Source organism: Camelus dromedarius, chromosome 10 (assembly GCF_036321535.1).
Source record: "Camelus dromedarius isolate mCamDro1 chromosome 10, mCamDro1.pat, whole genome shotgun sequence".
NCBI classification, from domain to species: Eukaryota; Metazoa; Chordata; class Mammalia; order Artiodactyla; family Camelidae; genus Camelus; species Camelus dromedarius.
Window position 1 is genome coordinate 78,820,458 of NC_087445.1, and position 17,949 is coordinate 78,838,406.

General features: G+C 50.2%; 1 protein-coding gene across 7 annotated transcripts in view; it reads left to right on the top strand.

Annotated features, from left to right (window-relative positions):
- Positions 1-17,949, top strand: part of CACNA1B (calcium voltage-gated channel subunit alpha1 B) — a 173,457-nt gene that overhangs the window by 18,082 nt on the left and 137,426 nt on the right. For all 7 annotated transcript variants that reach the window (XM_064490856.1, XM_064490855.1, XM_064490849.1 and 4 more), the window contains 2 exons: positions 14,174-14,265; positions 16,066-16,218. In XM_064490856.1, coding sequence (XP_064346926.1) covers positions 14,174-14,265; positions 16,066-16,218 — 245 coding nt within the window. The remainder of the gene's footprint in view (positions 1-14,173; positions 14,266-16,065; positions 16,219-17,949) is intronic.

The following is a 17,949-nucleotide window of genomic DNA, read 5'->3' on the forward strand; positions in this document are numbered from 1 at the left end:
TTTTTCCTGCCTGCCTCTGGGTTACTTGGACACATTTTAGAGCTCCGTTTTGATTTATCTGTAGTATTTCTAAGTGTTTCTCTTGTGTAGGGTTTTTAGTGGTTGTGCTAGATATTGCAGTGTGCGCATAACTTACTCCAGTCTATTGGTGTCATTTTACCAGTCTGAGTGAAGTTTAGAAATCTTATCAAACTCATGTCCCTTTGCCCTCCCCAACTTATAATGTCATTATCTTAAATAGCTCCTCTGCATGTGTTTCGAACTTTATCAGAGTATGCTGTAATTTTTGTGTCAACCACAAACACCATTTAGAAAACACAATTAAGGAAATTGTATTGTATTTACTCATATTATTATTCTTTCCATTTTTCTTCCTGCCTTATGGTCAGTGATTCCTATTTTCCCGTCATATTCTTTATATTTAGAGAACTTATTTTAGTCATTCTTTAAGGGTAGGTCTATTGGTAACAAAGTCTCATAGTGTTTCTTTGTTTGGGAATGTCCTAGCTTCTCCTTCATTCCCGAAAGATCTTTCTGCTGGGTATGGATGTCTAGGTTGACCCTTCTTTTCTTTCCGCATTTAAAAATGTTGTGCCCCTTCCCTCTGATACACGTGGCTTATGATGAGCAATTCACTGTCCTTTGAATGGTCTTCCCTTAAGGTAAGGTGTTGTGTTTCTCTGGCTACTCTCAACTTTTATATATACCTCCACTTTTGTTATGGAAGTTTTCAGAGGGTAGTTGGGGAGTACAATGAACGATGCACATGCTCCACCTAAATTCAATAAATTTTAATTTTGTCGTCTTTTTTCTTCCTGTGTTACATGTTTTGCTGGGCCATATAAAAGTTGTAGGTATTATGAAGCTTTGCCCCTAATATTCCAAGAATAAGGACACTGTGGACTTCCTGTGGAAGTACAATGACGTTACCATACCTAAAACATTTTTTTCATTTTCCAAATTTCTAATTTTCACAATCAAGATTTTTCCTTTGTCTTTGGTTTTCAGAAGTTTGACTGTAACATCTCTAGTGGATATTTTTGAGTTTATTCTGTTTGGGATTCGCTCAGCTTCTTGACTCTGTGGGTTTAAGTCTCTTGCCAGATTTGGGAGGTTTTCAGCCGTTATATTTTGGGTGCTTTTCCGCCCCACTGCCTTCTCCTTCCCTGGGATTCCGGTGTGTTTTGTAGTCCCGTGAGTCCTGGAGGCGCCCTCCCCCCACCCCCACCCCTCCTCCACCGTGAAGCCTTGCCTCCCCCTGCCCTTCCCGCGGGGCAGTTTCTGCTTCGCTGCGACTCAGCCCACGGAGCCAGCTCTGCAGTGGGGCCCGTCCCCCCGGCTTTGCACGCTGGGGGCTGCGTCTTTCAGGTGTGAGCTTTCACTTGATCCGTCTTTATGTCTTTGGTGGTGCTTTCTGTTTTTCTCAGTGGTTTCAAACATGTTTGCAGTTGTTTGTGGAAGCGCTTTTATCATAGCTGCTGCAGAACCTTTGTCAGGTAATTCCAACGTCTCTGTCGTCTCTGTGTTGGCATCTGTTGATTATCTTTTTCGTTCAGTTTGAGATCTGCCTGTTTTTTTTTTTGATGAATGAGTTTTGATTGAAAGCTGGATGTTTCCACTTGTTTTCTGGAGACACTACATCTTACTTAAACCTGTTCTAGCTGGGCCTCCGATCCTGCCCTGTGAAGGGACCGGGGCCTTCCGCCTCACCACTTGTGTGCTGGGGAGGAGTCCAGGCTCCCTGCTTGACCTCACAAGCAGGGAGAGGGGAACACCCCGCTCTACAGACTAGAAACTGAGAGAGGCTCAGAAATCTGTCCTGCAGGAGCCAGTGGGGATTGCAGCTCAGCTGAGCCAAAGTCCAGGCTCCTAACCACTGCGACCCTGACTCTCAAGAGACGCACAAGGAGTAAAATTTACTCTACAATGAAGAGTCTGATGGCAGTGACCTGGAGGCACTTCCTGCTGGGGTTTCCACGGCTGCTGGGAGTGGGCATCCTGGGTCACGGTGACCTCAGTGGTCAGAGCTTTGCTGCACTTGGCCAAAGACCTCTTTCAAACTGGACAGAGCACTTCAGCCGGCCTAAGGATGCGACGTCCACCTGGGGGGACGTCTTCTCACAGCCCTACAGTGGTCACCCCCTGTGCCCAAAGGAGCTTGGGGCCTGGAGTCCTTGCTGTGCACTCTGTGTGGCCCCCCGCCCATCCTGTAGCCCAGTTTATGGGAGGGATTGGGGAGGGTGCTCACACGTGGCTGTGCCATCCTGTGCTTCGGGCAGTGACTGTGACCACTTCTGTTCTGTGCGAGGTTGACTTCCATGTGAGTCAGAATTTGTCACCTTGTGGGGCATGAGGCACTGGGTAGTGTCCCAGCCCCACCTTTTCTTGGGTTGTGAGCCTGGACAGTCGGATGTTTTCTCTGAACCTCAGTTCTTCCTCCGTATTATGGCTTTGGAGCAGGCTCAGGGCCTCCAGTGCAGGGATGTGGGGCCCCAGAGGCCCTGGACCCGTGCCTCATGCTCTGTTCAGGGCTGGGGTGGGGTAGGGGAGGACGGAGGAGGCTGAGGCGTCTTTGGCCAAGAGCTGCAGGCTGTCTCCATGGCAACCGCCAGCAGCCTCCTGGGCAAGAACCAACACCCAGAGTCAGTGACAGAGCAGCTCCTGGAGATGCTCCTGCCTCTGCCACTCAGCCCCTGGGTCTCCCTGGGCTGGGGCGCCCACCCTACTGGGCCTGGCCTGGAGAACCCCACCTGCCCCTTGTGAGCCAGGGACCGGCGTGCAGGTGTGGTGCCTCTTCTGAGTCTCCGAGCCCAGGTGCTCATGTCAGGGTGGAGAGGCCGTGGCTCCCCAGCCCCGGCTTGGCAGGGCCTGAGCTCCCTGAGGGGGGCTGAGTGGCGCCACTGAAATGCATCCTGCTTGGGCCCCAGCAGGGATGGGGCCGGCTTGGAGCCAGAGCTGATCACGATGTCTCCAAGGGGAGGGGGCACCTGCACTCCAGACCCTTCTTGCTGAGTTGTTGTCCAAACTGAGGTGTTTTCCAGAGTCCAGGGGATGCCTGCAGCAACTGTGCTGGCTCCGCTGCCCAGCAAAGGCTGTCCTGAGTAGCTGGACACATGTGGTCGTCCTGTCTCTCTCCCTTCGCTGGACTTGATGGAAGCCTCAGGACGAGCTGCCAGGCTGGCCGGGGTTTCGGGGGTAGGCGGAGGCCGACCCCTCCCCATCATAAAACACACTGAAGGGCAGGCTGAGCCTCTAGCCAGTACGTAGGATATGCGGCTCCAGAGACCCAGGGGGGCCCCCCGAGGCTGGGTGCCTGGGTTAGGGGAGGGGTCCCGTCTGCCCTGCACTCGTGTGACTGGGGGTGCCCATCCACCTCGGGAGCCCATGGGAGTGGGACTTCCCGAAGGGGTGGCTGCTGTGTCTGTGGTCCCGGCAGTGTGTCCCTGATCCTGGGGTCCACACTGGGTGCTCATGTGCCCAAGGGGCTGTGTGTCCTCAGGCCCAGGCCACGACCTTCCACCCTGCAGCTCCGTGTGAGGGGTGGCCTGGGCCTGGGGCCGGGGCTGACGGTGGTCACAAGCTTGGTGTGGGTGTGCTCAGGGGCCCGAGTTCCTGAGTATTTTCTATATTGTAATCGTAACTCGCATAAAAATGTGCACTTCACATTTTTGTTCGGTATAGCAGCATAGTTGGGTGAAATTCACAGTTTACTCACCCTTTTATAGTGTACAAGTCAGTGGTTTCTAGTGTCCTCAGAGCTATGGAACCGTCACTGCAGCCTCATTGTGGAACATTCCTGTCACCTCAAGAATGAAACCCCTTCCGAGCCCCTCCCCGCCCCGCCGGCCCCCAGGAACCGCTGGTCTACTTGTTGTCTCTGAATTTGCCTGTTCTGGGTGCTTCGTGCGCCGCGTGGCCCTTTGTGTCTGGCTTCTTTCACTCGGTTTGACGTCTTTAAGTTTCGCTGTGCTGTACGTGGATTCTTCCAGTGTCACTCTGGACGCGTCCGGCCCTGTGTGCCGGACCCCCGGGCCTCTGCTCCCTGCTGCTTCTCTGCTGCTGAGCACGGAGACGCTTCTCCTTGGCCTTATTAACTTCAGGAGTGGGATGCCTGTCCTTGTAAACTCGGTTTCTTAATTTTTGTTGTTTCGGTGGGACAGGCTCTCAGAGTGGACTGACGGAAAGCGTTCCGCTTTGCCATGTTGCTTTCAGAGGAGAGGTATTAGTTTGCATTCCCACCAGTTCCATTTGAGTCTGGTTTCATGCCGACTTTGCCTTCACTGGATGTTGCGCTTGTGAAGCCCTTGGGGGTTAGCTGGGTGCAGAGCCCGGCCTCACGGCTGTTTCACCTTTCTGTTCCCACGACTCATGGCCTGGGCCCGCTCACACGTTACTGAGCTGTGCTTCCCATGTGACGTGTGTGTGGGCTCTTTGTGTTCAGTGTCGGAGGCCTCGGGGCTGCTGTGCTGGCGTTCACCGGCTTGTGCTTCCTACCAGGTGCGGCTGGGCGCGGACGCGGAAGGAAGGAGTCCCCGCCCCGCTCCCGGCTGTCCTCCAGGATGGCTTTCCAGGGTTTCCATCGAACCTGAGACTTTGGGAGCAGTAGGCGCCCGGCAAGTCCTTGCTGAACACAAGGATGAATGCTATGATTTCCTTTTTGTTATTGTTCTTAGTACCACATATTTCATTAAAGTACCTCAAAGTTATTTTATTATTTTTTAAAATTTCAGTGGAGAATACACATTTTTCTTTTCTGTATAAGTAAAAAATACTGGTTTTTCTCACTTTAAAATGCTCCTGTGGGAAAGAATGAAAACAATGACCCATCACGCCACGGTCCTCGAGCTCTTTCTTTCAGGCTTTTCTTATGGGTAGGTCTTAAAAACCCGCAGTTGGCACCACACCCCCGGGATGCAGCGCATCCGGTTCCTGTCACGGGCAGGCTGCCGCGTGCAGATGTGCAGGGACCCCGGGGCTGGTGTGCGCGCACCGCCCACAGCTGAGTGGGCTCTGGAGATGGTTCCTCCGCCGTTCCCCTCCTGGTGAACAATTATTCCCGATTTTGCTTTTATAGAAAAGATCGGAAAACGTGCCTCCCTCTGTGCCCCACCTCGGATTATTTCCTTGGGACAAATCCTGGAAGTTGGAGGACAGTTTATTTCCTCTGTAAATCATTAAAACCCCTGCACTTTCCCGTCATTTGGTTAAGCTTCCTCTCCACATACTGAAGTGCTTTGTGCTGAAAGGCTGTTTCTGCCTTTCAGCGTGAACCCATCTGGCCTGTGGTCCCGTTGCTGAGCTCAGCGCGACATCTCGGCGTCTCCGGAAACAGGACCTCCGCTCTTTGCTCTTCTTTTCCACACCTTTCTTAAAGCTTTTTGCCTGTTTGGTTTTCCAGACAAATTCTGAAATCATTCTGTCGTAGTTCGAAGGGCTCCTTCTGCGGTGTTGTCTCAGTCATTGAGACCCTCGGTTGATTTGTGGGGAACCAGGGCTTAGGAATGCGTGTTTGTCTGCCCGTCGGGGAGGAGCGTGAGTCTTGGTGTGCACGCAGTCCTCCCCTTCTTGTAGACGAGGTTTTGCAGTTTTCTTTGTTTAGGATACTCTCAGTTTAAAGTGACGCCTCCGTGGTTGGTGCTTGATGCCACTCTGCCGAGGTGCGTGTTTCACCAGCTCTCGGACCGGCCCCTCCTGGTCGCACTGGGGCTTTGGGGCCCGATGCTCGCCCGGCCCGGGCTGGGCCTGCTGCCGGCGCTCTGGGTGGAGCTGGGCTGCTCTTGCTGATTGATGGTGGTGGGCTTGCAGCCAAGTGCGATTTTTCCAGCCCAGATTTCTCAGCACTGTGATGACAATGTCTGAAGATTGCTTTTCTGTGCCTTTTTTTTTTTTTTTTTTTTCCTGTAATTGCTTTTGGCCTCATTGTGTTGTACTTTTCTTGTAAGTCTGTGTGCTGCTTTCCGTCCTCTGTGGAAGTCGGAGGGGGTGGCACTCGCAAACCTGCAGAACGGTGTTTAAGCTGATGCTTCTGGCCATCGGGTCCCCCGCCTTGAGTGGGCGTCAGAGCCTGCAGGGGAGCCCACCCGCAGAGGTCGGGCGGGGCCCGCACTGCACACGGCTGCTGGCTCCCAGGTCCTGGGACGGCACTTGGAGGAACTCCGCCCTTGACCCAGTTCCTGGGAGTTCTGTCGTCGTCTTCCAGAAATAGTCACCTTATCTGTTCCTTCCTTAGTTCTTAGTCACATTCTGGTACGTTAGCCAGAACTCTTGAAATAAGATGAAATGAGAATTATGGTAGTAATTCTTATTTTATTATCTGATTTAAAAGGAAACCCTTCATGTACATGTGGGCTTCTTGGTGCTCTTGAGAGCTGATTCTGTGCATAGAAAATATTGCTCAGAAGTTATTGTAAATTCTAAAAAATCATCATTCAATTTATTTAAGTTACAAATCCAAAAATTTAGTTCTTTAAAGAAATTTTAGATTTAATTTGTGACAACATGGATGGATCTTGAAGGCATTATGCTACGGGAAAAAAGTCAGACAGAGAACTAGAAATAGAAATACTGTGCTTATATGTGGAATCTGAAAACAAACAAACAAACCACCCCACCAAACTCATCGAGAAAGGGATCAGATCTGTGGTCACCAGAGGCGGGGGAGGGACAAGGGAAGGGGAGCTGGAGGACGGTGGTCAAGGCGCACAAGCTTCGGGCTGTAAGAGAAATAAGAGCCGGGGAGGTGACGGACGGCGGACTGCACGGCGGCTGCGGCCACCACTGGGTGTGTCTACAGGAAGGCCGGCGAGAGAGCAGGTCCTGAGAGCGCCCATCACAGGGGACTTTTCCTTTCTCTCGCATCTACAAGAGATGACGGATGTCAGCGAAGCCTCCTGTGGTGCCACTCACAACCACGTGAGTCAGACCACCATGCTGTGTGCCTTAGACCTTCACAGGGACAGGCGTCAGTGATTTCTCAACGAAACAGGGAAAATAGTAATTTTTTAAAGATTCAGCTTATTAAGTTATATTTATACGTTTGTGCAATTTTTAACAATCACTTTCAAGGAGACACTAAGTAGTGTTTTATTCCATTTCAGAAGTTAATGTAAAACATGTAACATTTCATTTATGAATTTATGATAACTAGACCTTCTTAAGTGCGTAAGTATTGTATATGCAGCAAATTAGAGTAAATACAGTGACTCGTACATTTCCAATACTTTTTACAAACTTAAAGTCACAAGTCTAAATCAGTTTTTCCACTAAAAACACTCGAATCACAGGCTAATGTGGTGCTAAAACGCAGCCCAACGTGGCACGTTGGTGTGTTCTGATAAATTCTGTTAATCGTAACACCGCAGTGCAACACAAGAGAGTCTGATTTTCATAAACATTTCTGTATTTAATTCTGAGCTTCCTGGGAGTTGAATATTGCTGTCCACCAAGGGAACTGTCACCTCAGAACAGAGGAAGCAGAACTTTCCTTCCTCCGTCGTCGCTCCCAGCTTGCCTCCTCGGAGAGCTTTCCCGGGGAGGAAGAGGACAGGCTGGTCGGGGGCACCGACATGGGAGCGCCCCGGTGGCTGCAGCTGGGCTGTGGTTTACTCCCTGAGGCTGTGCACATCGCTTGGGTAGATTTTGTGTTTTCATGGCTCTCAGGATTGTAGGCATTCTTGCCTGGGTCTCAAAGCCTTCGAATTCTTCATTAAAAAACAAAAGTGGTGTTTTCCAGTCCCACAGGACTGTGACAACCGGCAAAACCGGTTTCTGTATCTTACCTGTCTTTGCTGGCACGACCTCTAAGGCCTTTGTGGTGACAGTTCGGGTTTGTCAGGGTCTTGACGCCCGATGCCCTGAGAAACCGCTTTCCCTCCCGTGGAACGTGTGTCTTCCCTGGACGGCGCCGCCCCATGGTCTGCATCTCTGCAGGGAGCCTGCTCGTGTGCTGCTTTAAAATGCACGTCCCCTCCCTCACACCTCCCTGTCAGTCGGCACTTAGCTCTGGAGATTTCTCTGCAGAAATAAAACATTGTGGACATAATTGAAGTCTTCTGAATACAGCCCCTCAACCAAATTCTCTGTATCTTCCTTCTCTCCTACCTTCTGGGGTAACTGCTGCCCTGATCTGTGTTCTTTATTCCAGTGCACAGGTGTGGGTGTTCCGACTTTTACCAAACACATCCGTATCTGTAAATGATGTGCAGCCTGGTTTGCGTGGTTTTAGTTGTGTAGGTCTGTAATTATTCCACAACGTGCCTTTTCACCCCTCAACAGTGTTCTAAACGTTTCCCAAGTTCACCTGGGTAGGTTTATTCAGTTTTACACGCTGCTCGCACTTGACTGCAGCAACGGTCCATCGTGCGCAAATACCACCAACTGCTCGCGCCGAGCCGCAGGCTCTCCCACTCTTCGTGGTGACAGGCGGGGCCGCTGCGAGCGTGCCTGCTGCGCTCCTGCACGCGTTTGTGTGGCACGTCTGGTGTGAAGTTAGGCTTTCTGAGTCACAGGGATGCTCACTTAAGATTTTCTGGAGGCAGCCAGACGCTCTGGAAAGCGGTTCTCCAGTTTTCTTCTCCACCAGCCGGGCCGCCACTCGCTCAGCCCTGCTTGCTGAGTGAGGCTGTGAGGCGGTGCCTCTTGGTCAGTTTAATCTGAATCTCCCTGATTGCCAGGGCTTTTGAACATCTTTTCTCCTTGGTAACTTGCTGACTTTTCCGATAGGTTATTTGTATTTTTCATATGAATTTACAGGAATTCCTTATATCTCCTGGAAGCCAGTTCTGTGTCCATTGCAAATGTGTTGCATTGCAATGTCATTCTCCTTTCGTTTCCTCTGTAATTTAAATTTTATTGTAGTCAGATTTATCAGTGTGTCACGTTAGGTTTGCCATTTTAATGTGTTCTTTAGGAACCCTGCCCGATCTCATAATCATAGAACTGCTCCCATGCAGTTTTGCTTTGTTTCGTTTTCCCAAAGTTTTAAAGTTTGCTCTCTGCACTTAGGTCTTTTGAAATATTCCAATTTTTAAAATTGTGGCAAAATACACATAACATAAAGTTTACCATCTTCATCATTTTTAAGCATGTAATTCATGGTATTAGACGTATTTAAAATGCCGTGCAGCCGTCACCTCCACCCATCTCCAAAGCTCTTCGTCTTGCAGATATGAAGCTCTGTACCCATTAAACCGCCCCCATCTCTCCCTCCCCTCAGACCCTGACAGCCACCATTCTGCTTCCCATCTCCATGGTTCTGGCAACTCTCAGCACCTCATAGAAGTGGAACCCGGCAGTACTTGTCTTTTTGTGACTGGCTCATTCACTCAGCACAGCGTCTTCAAGGCTCAGCCACATTGCCCCGTGTATTAGTTTCTCCTGCCTCTTAAAGGCTGGGTAATATTCCACTGCGTGGAAACACATAGTCTGGGTCTCCATTCATCCACTGATGGACACCTGGGTTCCTTCCACATTTTAATGCTTCTGAATAATGCTGCTGTGAATCTGGGTGTAAAGAATATCTCTTTGAGACCCTGTTTCAGTCCTTTTGAATATATACCCAAGAGTGGAACTGCTGGATCATATGGTAATTTTACGTTCAACTGTCAGAGGAATCACCGTTCAGTTTCCCACAGTGGCTGCGCCACCTTACACGCCCACCAGCAGTGCGCAAGGATTCCAGTTTCTTCACATCCTCTCTGACACTGTTATTTTCCGTTTTTCTTTTGTGTTTTGAAAGTAGTCATCCTAATGGGTGTGACTGGTATCTTATTGTAGTTTTGATTTGCGTTTCCCTAATAATTAGTGATGTTGAGTACCTTTTCATGTGCTTAATGGCTTCATGTGCTTAATCTGTATGTCTTTTTTGGAGAAATATTCATTCAAGTCCTTTGCCTATTTTTAAACTTAGTTTTTGTTGTTGTTGAGTTGTGATAGTTCGTTATATATTCTGGATATTAATTCCTTTCTGGGTATGTGATTTGTGAATATTTTCTCCCATTCTGTAGCCTTTCTATTTACTCTCTTGATAGTGTCCTTTGATGTACAAAAGTTTTATATTTTGATGAAGTCCAATTTTTGTATTTTTTTCTTTTATTGCTCATGCTTTTGATATCATTTCCAAGAAATCCTTGCCAAGCCCAATGTCATGAAGATTTTCTCCTGTATTTTCTTCTAAGAGTTTTATAGTTTAAGGTCTTACATTTAGATCTTTGATCCATTTTGAGTTGCTTCTTGTATTGTATATTGTATAAGGGTTCAGCTTCATTTTTTTGCGTATCAATGTCCAGCTTTTCCAGCGAAGTTTGGTGAGCAGACTCTCTCCCCCGTTGAATGGCCTTGGCACTCCTGTTGAAATCAGCTGACTGTGTGTGTGAAGCTTTGTTTCGAGGGTATTAGTCTACTGCTCTGGCTATTCAGGATCCCTTGAAATTCCACATGAGTTCTAGGATGAGTTTTTTATTTCTGCAAAAAGTGTCATCGGAAATTTGATAGGGATTGCACTGAATCTGTAGGTTGCTTTTGGTAGTATTGATGTCTTAAAAATATTGTTTTTCCAATTCATGGACATGGAATGTCTTTCTGTATGTTTTGTGTTCTTTAATTTCCTTCAGCAGTGTTTTGCAGTTTTCAGTGTACAAGTCTTTCATCTTTTTAGTTAATTTTATTCTTAGGTATTTTATTCTTTTTGATGCTATTGTAAATGGATTTAATTTTTTTTTCCTTTTTTGATTGTTCTTTGTAAACATATAGAATATAGCTTATTTGTGTGTGTGTGTGTGTGTGTGTGTGTGTGTGTATTGACTTTATATCCTGAAACTTATTGCTGAGTTCATTACTTCTGGTGATTTTTGGTGGATTTTCTATAAATTTAAGGTTTGCTACATGTAGGATCTGTTGAGATTTTTACTGGAATTGCATTGAATTTATAGATTAATTTGAGGAATGATGTTGAATTGTCTCATCTATTGATATGGTTCATTGCTATTATCCCTTTTTTCTTCAAGAATGTTTTGTGGCTTTTATTATCAAGGTATCAAACCTATTTTATTGAGTTTATTCCTAGATACCTTATAGATTTTATTGCTATTATAAACAATATTTTATGACAGCTTTATTAAGGTATACTTCACATACCATAAAATTCACACTTTTAAAGTACACAATTCCGTGGTTTTCAGTGTAGTCATGGTGTTGTGCAACCCTCACCACTAATTTTAGAACATTTTCGTTTCCCTAGAAAGGAGTCCCATACTCGTTAGAAAGAGCTTTTAAAAATTGCATTTTCTACTTGTCAGTGAAAACAATTTATTTTTAAATATTTGTTTGGTATTCTATAACCTTGCTGATCTTTCTGCTTCGTTCTAATAATTTTTCTGTACCGTGCATGCTTTTGGATTTTCTACATAGAAATCACATTATCTGTGAATAAGACAGCTTGTTTCCTCCTTTCTGATCTTTATATATTTTATTTCTTTCCTTGTCTTTTTGCCTTGGCTAGGACTGCCGTATGTTACAGACGGTGCACTTCTGTTAGCACGGATTTTAAGAGCAACAGCACTAATGGTTTTTAGTAGATACCTACTGTCAGTTTAAGGAATATTCTAGTCCTAATTCTTTTCATCATGAGCGACATCGAAACTTTATCAGATAATTTTTCTGAAATTTTTGACACGATTATGCAGTTTTTATTTTGGTTTCTAACGCGGTGGATTAGATCAATACTTGCTCTGCTACTGCCCTGCCGCCACGTCCCTGTGACAGCCCAGCTGACCATTATGTGCTCTCAGAATACGTACCTTTGAATTTGATTTACTCTGATATTTTGTTTAAGATTTGTGTTCATAATTGAGATGTGTGTAATCTTTTCCAGTCTTGATGTCAAGACTGCCCCATCATAAAATGAGTTGTGAGTTTTTTCTTACATATTTTATTCTCTGAAATAGTTTGTGTAACATAGAATTATCTTTGAATGTTCGTCGAACACACTTGTAATATTGACTGGGTCTGCCATTCTGGCAGAGAAAACCTGGATCCAAATTCTGTCTTGCAAATGACTTTGGCAGAAGTTCGAAGACACCCCCGAGACGCTGGCCGCCTGCCGGCGCACCTGCACAGCCGCCTCTGTCTCCTTTCGAATGTGGGCAGACCTGTGGGGTTGATGAGAGGCCACCACGCCTGTGGGTAGTCTGTGAATCAGCTGACTCTGAGTTACCAAAAGGATGGGCCTTGTCAGGTGGTCCTTGTAAAGGAACCGGGCGCTTCCTAGAGTCAGAGATTTTAGAAGTGAGAGAGGGATGGCCGAGGGGCCTCTAGGAGCTAAGAGAAGCCCCCGTCTCACAGCAAGGCCGCGGGACTCCATTCCTGCTGCGAGGAAATGGGCTTTGCAGACAACCTGAAGGGGCTGGAAAGCATCACTTTCCCTAGTTTAGCCTCCAGATGACCAAGCAGCTGGCTGTTTGTTACCTTGATCTGCACCTTTGAGACCCTAAATAGGGAATTTAGCCACGATGTGCCCTGAATTCTGACCTGCAGAACTGTGAGCTAGTAAATGGGTGGTAAGTTTATATAGAGAAATGCAAGTCAGAACTACAATGAGGTTTCACCCCATACCAGTCAGAATGGCCATCATTCAAAACTGCACAAACGGCAAATGCCGGAGAGGCTGTGGAGAAAAGGGAACCCTCCTTCACTGCTGGTGGGAATGCAGTTTGGTGCAGCCACTGTGGAAGAAGTATGAAGATGACTCAAAAGACCAAAAAATAGACTTACCATTGTATCTTAATTTTGATCCAAGTTACACCTCAAATTTTATTCCTACTTCCATCTATTAAGAGTAGGGGGCGACAGTCCTTTTTCACCAAGAGTCCATGATGCATTTTAAAGGTAGAGCCAACAGGAGTGTTAGTGATTTGCATGTGGAGTGTAAGAGCGAGAGGAGCCAGGGATGAAGCCTTGGTTTTGGCTTCGGTAACAGTTGACTAGTGCTGTTCACTGAGAGGGGTGAGTACTGGGAAAGGAGCAAGGCTGGGAGAAAGAACAAAAAGTTCTTTGGTCACCATGATGTACCAACTCTGAACTTTAAAAGAGTACATGTTTTAATACTTATATTAAAGGTGAAAAAAGAATTCTTTAGTTTACTTATAATGTTTGATATACTTTTTTTGCTATCCAAGTGGAGATATTTAAAAGTCAGTTGGATGGATATGTGAACCCAGAGTTCCAGATTTGAATTAAAGAGATAAATTAGAGAGTAATAAGCATACAATGGTATTTAAAACTTGAGTGGGTCATACATGGTGTGAGCCCTAAGGCATCCAATTTTTGAGTCTGGTAGAGGAGACAAAGCTGGCAAAGAAGACCTGGAATGGACTCCCAGGGTGTTCAGAGGAAAACGAGAAAGTCGATCAATGGGTGAGAGAAGGAGCCATTTACAGAAGGAGACTTACCCACTGGGATTGGCAAGACGCTTGACACCACATTCCAGTGGGGAGGGGCGGTGAGAACGTAGCTGGACGAAGCTTAAGAGAGCTGGCAAGGTAAGGCAGTGGGGAGGCCAAGGCGTGATGCTCGCAAAGAGCTCTGGCTTGAAGGGAGCAGAGAGGCGTGCTGGGTGAGGCAGATATGGGATTTTCTGTTCTGTGTTACCATGGGAGACATCAGGATAACGGAACTGAGTGTCACGCTCTTCCTGAGCCCTCCGAACCCTCTGTTCGCCTTCCCCACTCTGCATTCCCGTGTTCTCCTGTGGGGAGTGAGGAAGGGGACATGTGGTACCTGCTCAGAGGTCCTTCAAGCCCCATTTTACTTATGCTTCACTATCACCACCTGTCATGAGGCAGCTTGGAGTGCAGCTGGGGTTCGCTGGGGCATGGCTCAGGCTTGGGCTCAATTGGAGGACAGGGGCCGGAGACCAAGCGTCCTCTTAGGGGTGATGCCTGGAGGGATGGTCGTGCTGGTAAAAGCCATCACTTTAATTACTGATCAGGACGTCTGAACTCAGTTCCTGCCCTCCCCTGCCTGGTACACCGCACGCCCTGTGCCAGCCCTGTGCTTGGACAGGCACAGAGGTGCCAGTGCTCTTGGAAGGACAGGACATGGGTGGTAGGAGGGACGTGCCCTCTTCTCAACTTGATGTGGAAGCCCTTATGTCCCCCCTTCTCTTTGTTCCTGCCAGGATCCTTGCCACAGCTGGCACTGACTTTGACCTGCGGACCCTGCGGGCTGTGCGTGTGCTGCGGCCCCTGAAGCTGGTGTCTGGGATCCCAAGTGAGTCTGCGAGAGCGGTCAGGCCCGGCCGCTCGGACGCTGACCTCCTCCCCACCCCCAGCGTGGCCACAGCTGGGCCCTAAACAGTGGGCCCTTTGGCTTTGGTGGCTCTGAGCTCGCCACCCTTGACCCCGGGGAACCAGGTGTGAAGAAGGGAGGGGCCGCCTCCTCCAGTCTCTCCTCCTCTGTGAAGCCCAGAGGTACCTTGGCTTCCCTCCGCGGAAGCTCTGCACCTCCTCATGCCCACTGCGGTAGTTCCAGCTCTTTGGTTCTTTTCCTGAGGTTAAAGGACAGATGGCGACTGACTGAGGCGGTGGGGCAGGGTGCCCGGGGGAATATTCAGAGGCTGCGGGAACCACCGTCTTGGCTCCGGCCGGGCGGGGCCGTGGGGACCTGCAGCCGAGTTGATGTGCTCCGGGGCTGGGCTGCTCCAGAGGCCACGCGAGGGCGGGCGGTGCCCAGGGCTACCTTGTGAGCCGGTGACCGCAGGGTCCCCATTCCTCCAGGCCAGCAGAAGTTTGGGTTCCCCTCAGGGCCCGGGTGGCAGGGCCCTGGGGCTGCGTCCCCTGAGCCCACTGCAGAGAAGACTGTTGGTTGGCGCTGTGTTCTGCCCCCAAGACGCTGCCTGGAAGGGGCTCAGGCCTGTAGCCCAGAGCTGGGGTGAGGCTGGAAGTGAGGGAAATGAGGTTCAGCCCCCTCTGCCCAGTTCCTCTGGCCTGGACACACTAATGCCTATGGTCAGTGGTAAAGTACTCCCGGGACCCCCTGCTCTCCGCTCCCAGGACCCCTGCTCTCCCCTCCCGGGACCCCCTGCTCTCCCCTCCCGGGACCCCCTGCTCTCCCCTCCCGGGACCCCCTGCTCTCCCCTCCCAGGACCCCTGCTCTCCCCTCCCGGGACCCCCTGCTCTCCGCTCCCGGGACCCCTGCTCTCCCCTCCCGGGACCCCTGCTCTCCCCTCCCGGGACCCCCTGCTCTCCCCTCCCGGGACCCCTGCTCTCCCCTCCCGGGACCCCTGCTCTCCCCTCCCGGGACCCCCTGCTCTCCCCTCCCAGGACCCCTGCTCTCCCCTCCCGGGACCCCCTGCTCTCCCCTCCCGGGACCCCCTGCTCTCCCCTCACAGGACCCCCTGCTCTCCGCTCCCGGGACCCCTGCTCTCCCCTCCCGGGACCCCCTGCTCTCCCCTCCCGGGACCCCCTGCTCTCCCCTCCCGGGACCCCTGCTCTCCCCTCCCGGGACCCCCTGCTCTCCCCTCCCGGGACCCCTGCTCTCCCCTCCCGGGACCCCCTGCTCTCCCCTCCCGGGCCCCTCTGCCCCGAGCTCCCAGCATTCCCTCCTCTCTTCTCTCAAGACTCTGCTCTTGTTCCACCCTGAGCCCTCCATGGACTCCTAGGGCTCAGCAGCCCACACTCCCCACTGGAGCTTCATACTGACACCCCCCCCCACATTGCTTGTCCCCTACAATGGGACGCTACTCTGTCCACCTCCCCCAAGACCCTCTGTCCCCTGCCTCAAGGACTCTCATGCAAGCACTCACTGTTCTGCCCTTCCCCCAAGCCTTCATGCTTCCCGGCCACTCCCTGCTTGGTCCCTACGCTGAGGGCCTCCAGCTGTGCCCTGGGTCCTTGCGAGCGCTCACCTCTCAGCACTGCGCCCAAGACCCTCAGCCGTGCCCACCCGGGCTCTTGCCATCTCCCCTCAGCCGTGCCCACCCAGGCTCTTGCCATCTCCCCTCGTCCCCTGCCCCCACAGCCCCGCTGCCCACTCTGCCCTCTGACGGCCCTGCTTTGCCTTCGGCCCCAGGTCTGCAGGTGGTGCTCAAGTCCATCATGAAGGCCATGGTCCCGCTCCTGCAGATCGGGCTGCTCCTCTTCTTCGCCATCCTCATGTTCGCCATCATTGGCCTCGAGTTCTACATGGGCAAGTTCCACAAGGCCTGCTTCCCCAACAGCACAGGTGAGGCCAGCAGCACCCTCATTCACCCAGGACACACGCACGGCTCCAGCATGAGGGCCTTCTCGGTGCCAGACGAATGAGGTGGACACAGACAGTGACCTGACAGATGTGGACATAAAACAAGTACAGACTGTAGTAACTTCTAGGAAGGAAACAAGAAGAGTATTTAAGTAGAATAACTTAGGGGCCTGCTTCACAGAGTAGCCAGGGGGGCCGCTGGCAAGGCGACAATTGGACAACGACGTCTGTGTGCCACCTGCCAGCAAGCGCCAGTCACAAGGAACAGTGATGCAGAGGGGAGTCACGTGGGGTCGAGATCATGGTGGGGCTCTGAGAGAGGTGGGAGGACACGGAGGGCTTGAGCGAGGAGTGGCATCGTCTGATTTTTCTGGCTGCTCTGGGGAGGCGAACCCTAACAGGGCTGATCTCGGTCCAGGAGAGATGGTGGTGGGGGCCAGGCTGTTTGGTGGTTGGAATAGGTCAAGTTCTGGGTAGACTTTTGCAGTGGGGGTCTGCTGGGCCAGCAGGGGTTTCTGGGCTATTGTGTGTGGTACGTAAGAGAAGAGTTAAGCCTGACGCTAACGTTCGTGGCTTGAGCTACAAACACATTAAAAGAGAAAACCTGTTATGATCATCTTAATTGATGCAGAAAAAGCTTTTATTAAAATTTAAATCATTCTTAGTTTTGAAAACCTCTTACCAAACAGGAAATAAAGGGGAATTTCCTTAAATGCCCTAAAATTTCCTGCGAACATCATACTTTGTTGTAAGTCTTGAGAGCTTTCCCTCTAAAGTTAAGAGCAAAATAAAGGCACACGTGGTCACGTCTGGTCCATGTGGCATTGGTGGTCGTGGCCGGTGCCATGAGGCAGGAAAAAGAAGAGAAACCCTATCGAGAATATGAAAAGAGGAAATAAAACTTGTCATTCACAGAGAATACAGTCGTCTCCAAATAGACAAACAGTGACTTCCTAGTCTTCTTCCTGAGCGTTTATTAAGATATTTGGAGAGAGGAATAAAATAGTGTGACCGGTTTTGCCTTTGAATCCTGGGATATTTGTTTTCAATCCCACCAACTCCTCAAAATTCCTCCTACACCGATAGGAGGAATTTCCAAGTATCGTGGCACATTTTCTAAAATATCTTTTCTACCTTTCTGCTAGGACTCTGGCAGCGAGGGGGTGAGTGTGTGCCACTCGCCCCCCTGTTCCAGGGTTAGCTTTGGTTGTCTGCTGGCTCTTCAGCGTCTCTCTGTGGCCCCTGGCTGCCGGCTAGACTGTGGACCAGAGGAGCGCGTGCGCTTTGTCGGGGCCAGTGCGGTGAGGCAGGGCCCTGAGGCCCAGCCATGCTCTGGGCCTGTGTCGGTGGGCTTTGGTCGACCTGCCTGCTGAGCGCCAGGACCACAATGCTGAGTCCAGCTTGGTTCTGGTTCCAAAGTGACGGGCAGGTTTGCACGTCAGGAGACTCTTGGTGGAGGTTTGGCCTCGAGGGGAAGAGTCAGGGTGGGAACAGCAAGAAGAATTGGAGATTAGGAGCTTGTTGTTTACTTTAAGGTGGACGAGTCCTGAGCATGTTGAAAGAATGGTGGGCAGGTTCTGGTGTGGAAGGAGAGGTTGACCAGTCGTTCCTGAGAGGTTTAGTCTGAGGGGCGGTGGAGGCAGACTGCAAGCAAGAAGGAGCTGGTGCAGGCGCCGGACGGAGGGCAGGAAGAGGAGGGAGGGTCTCCCCTGG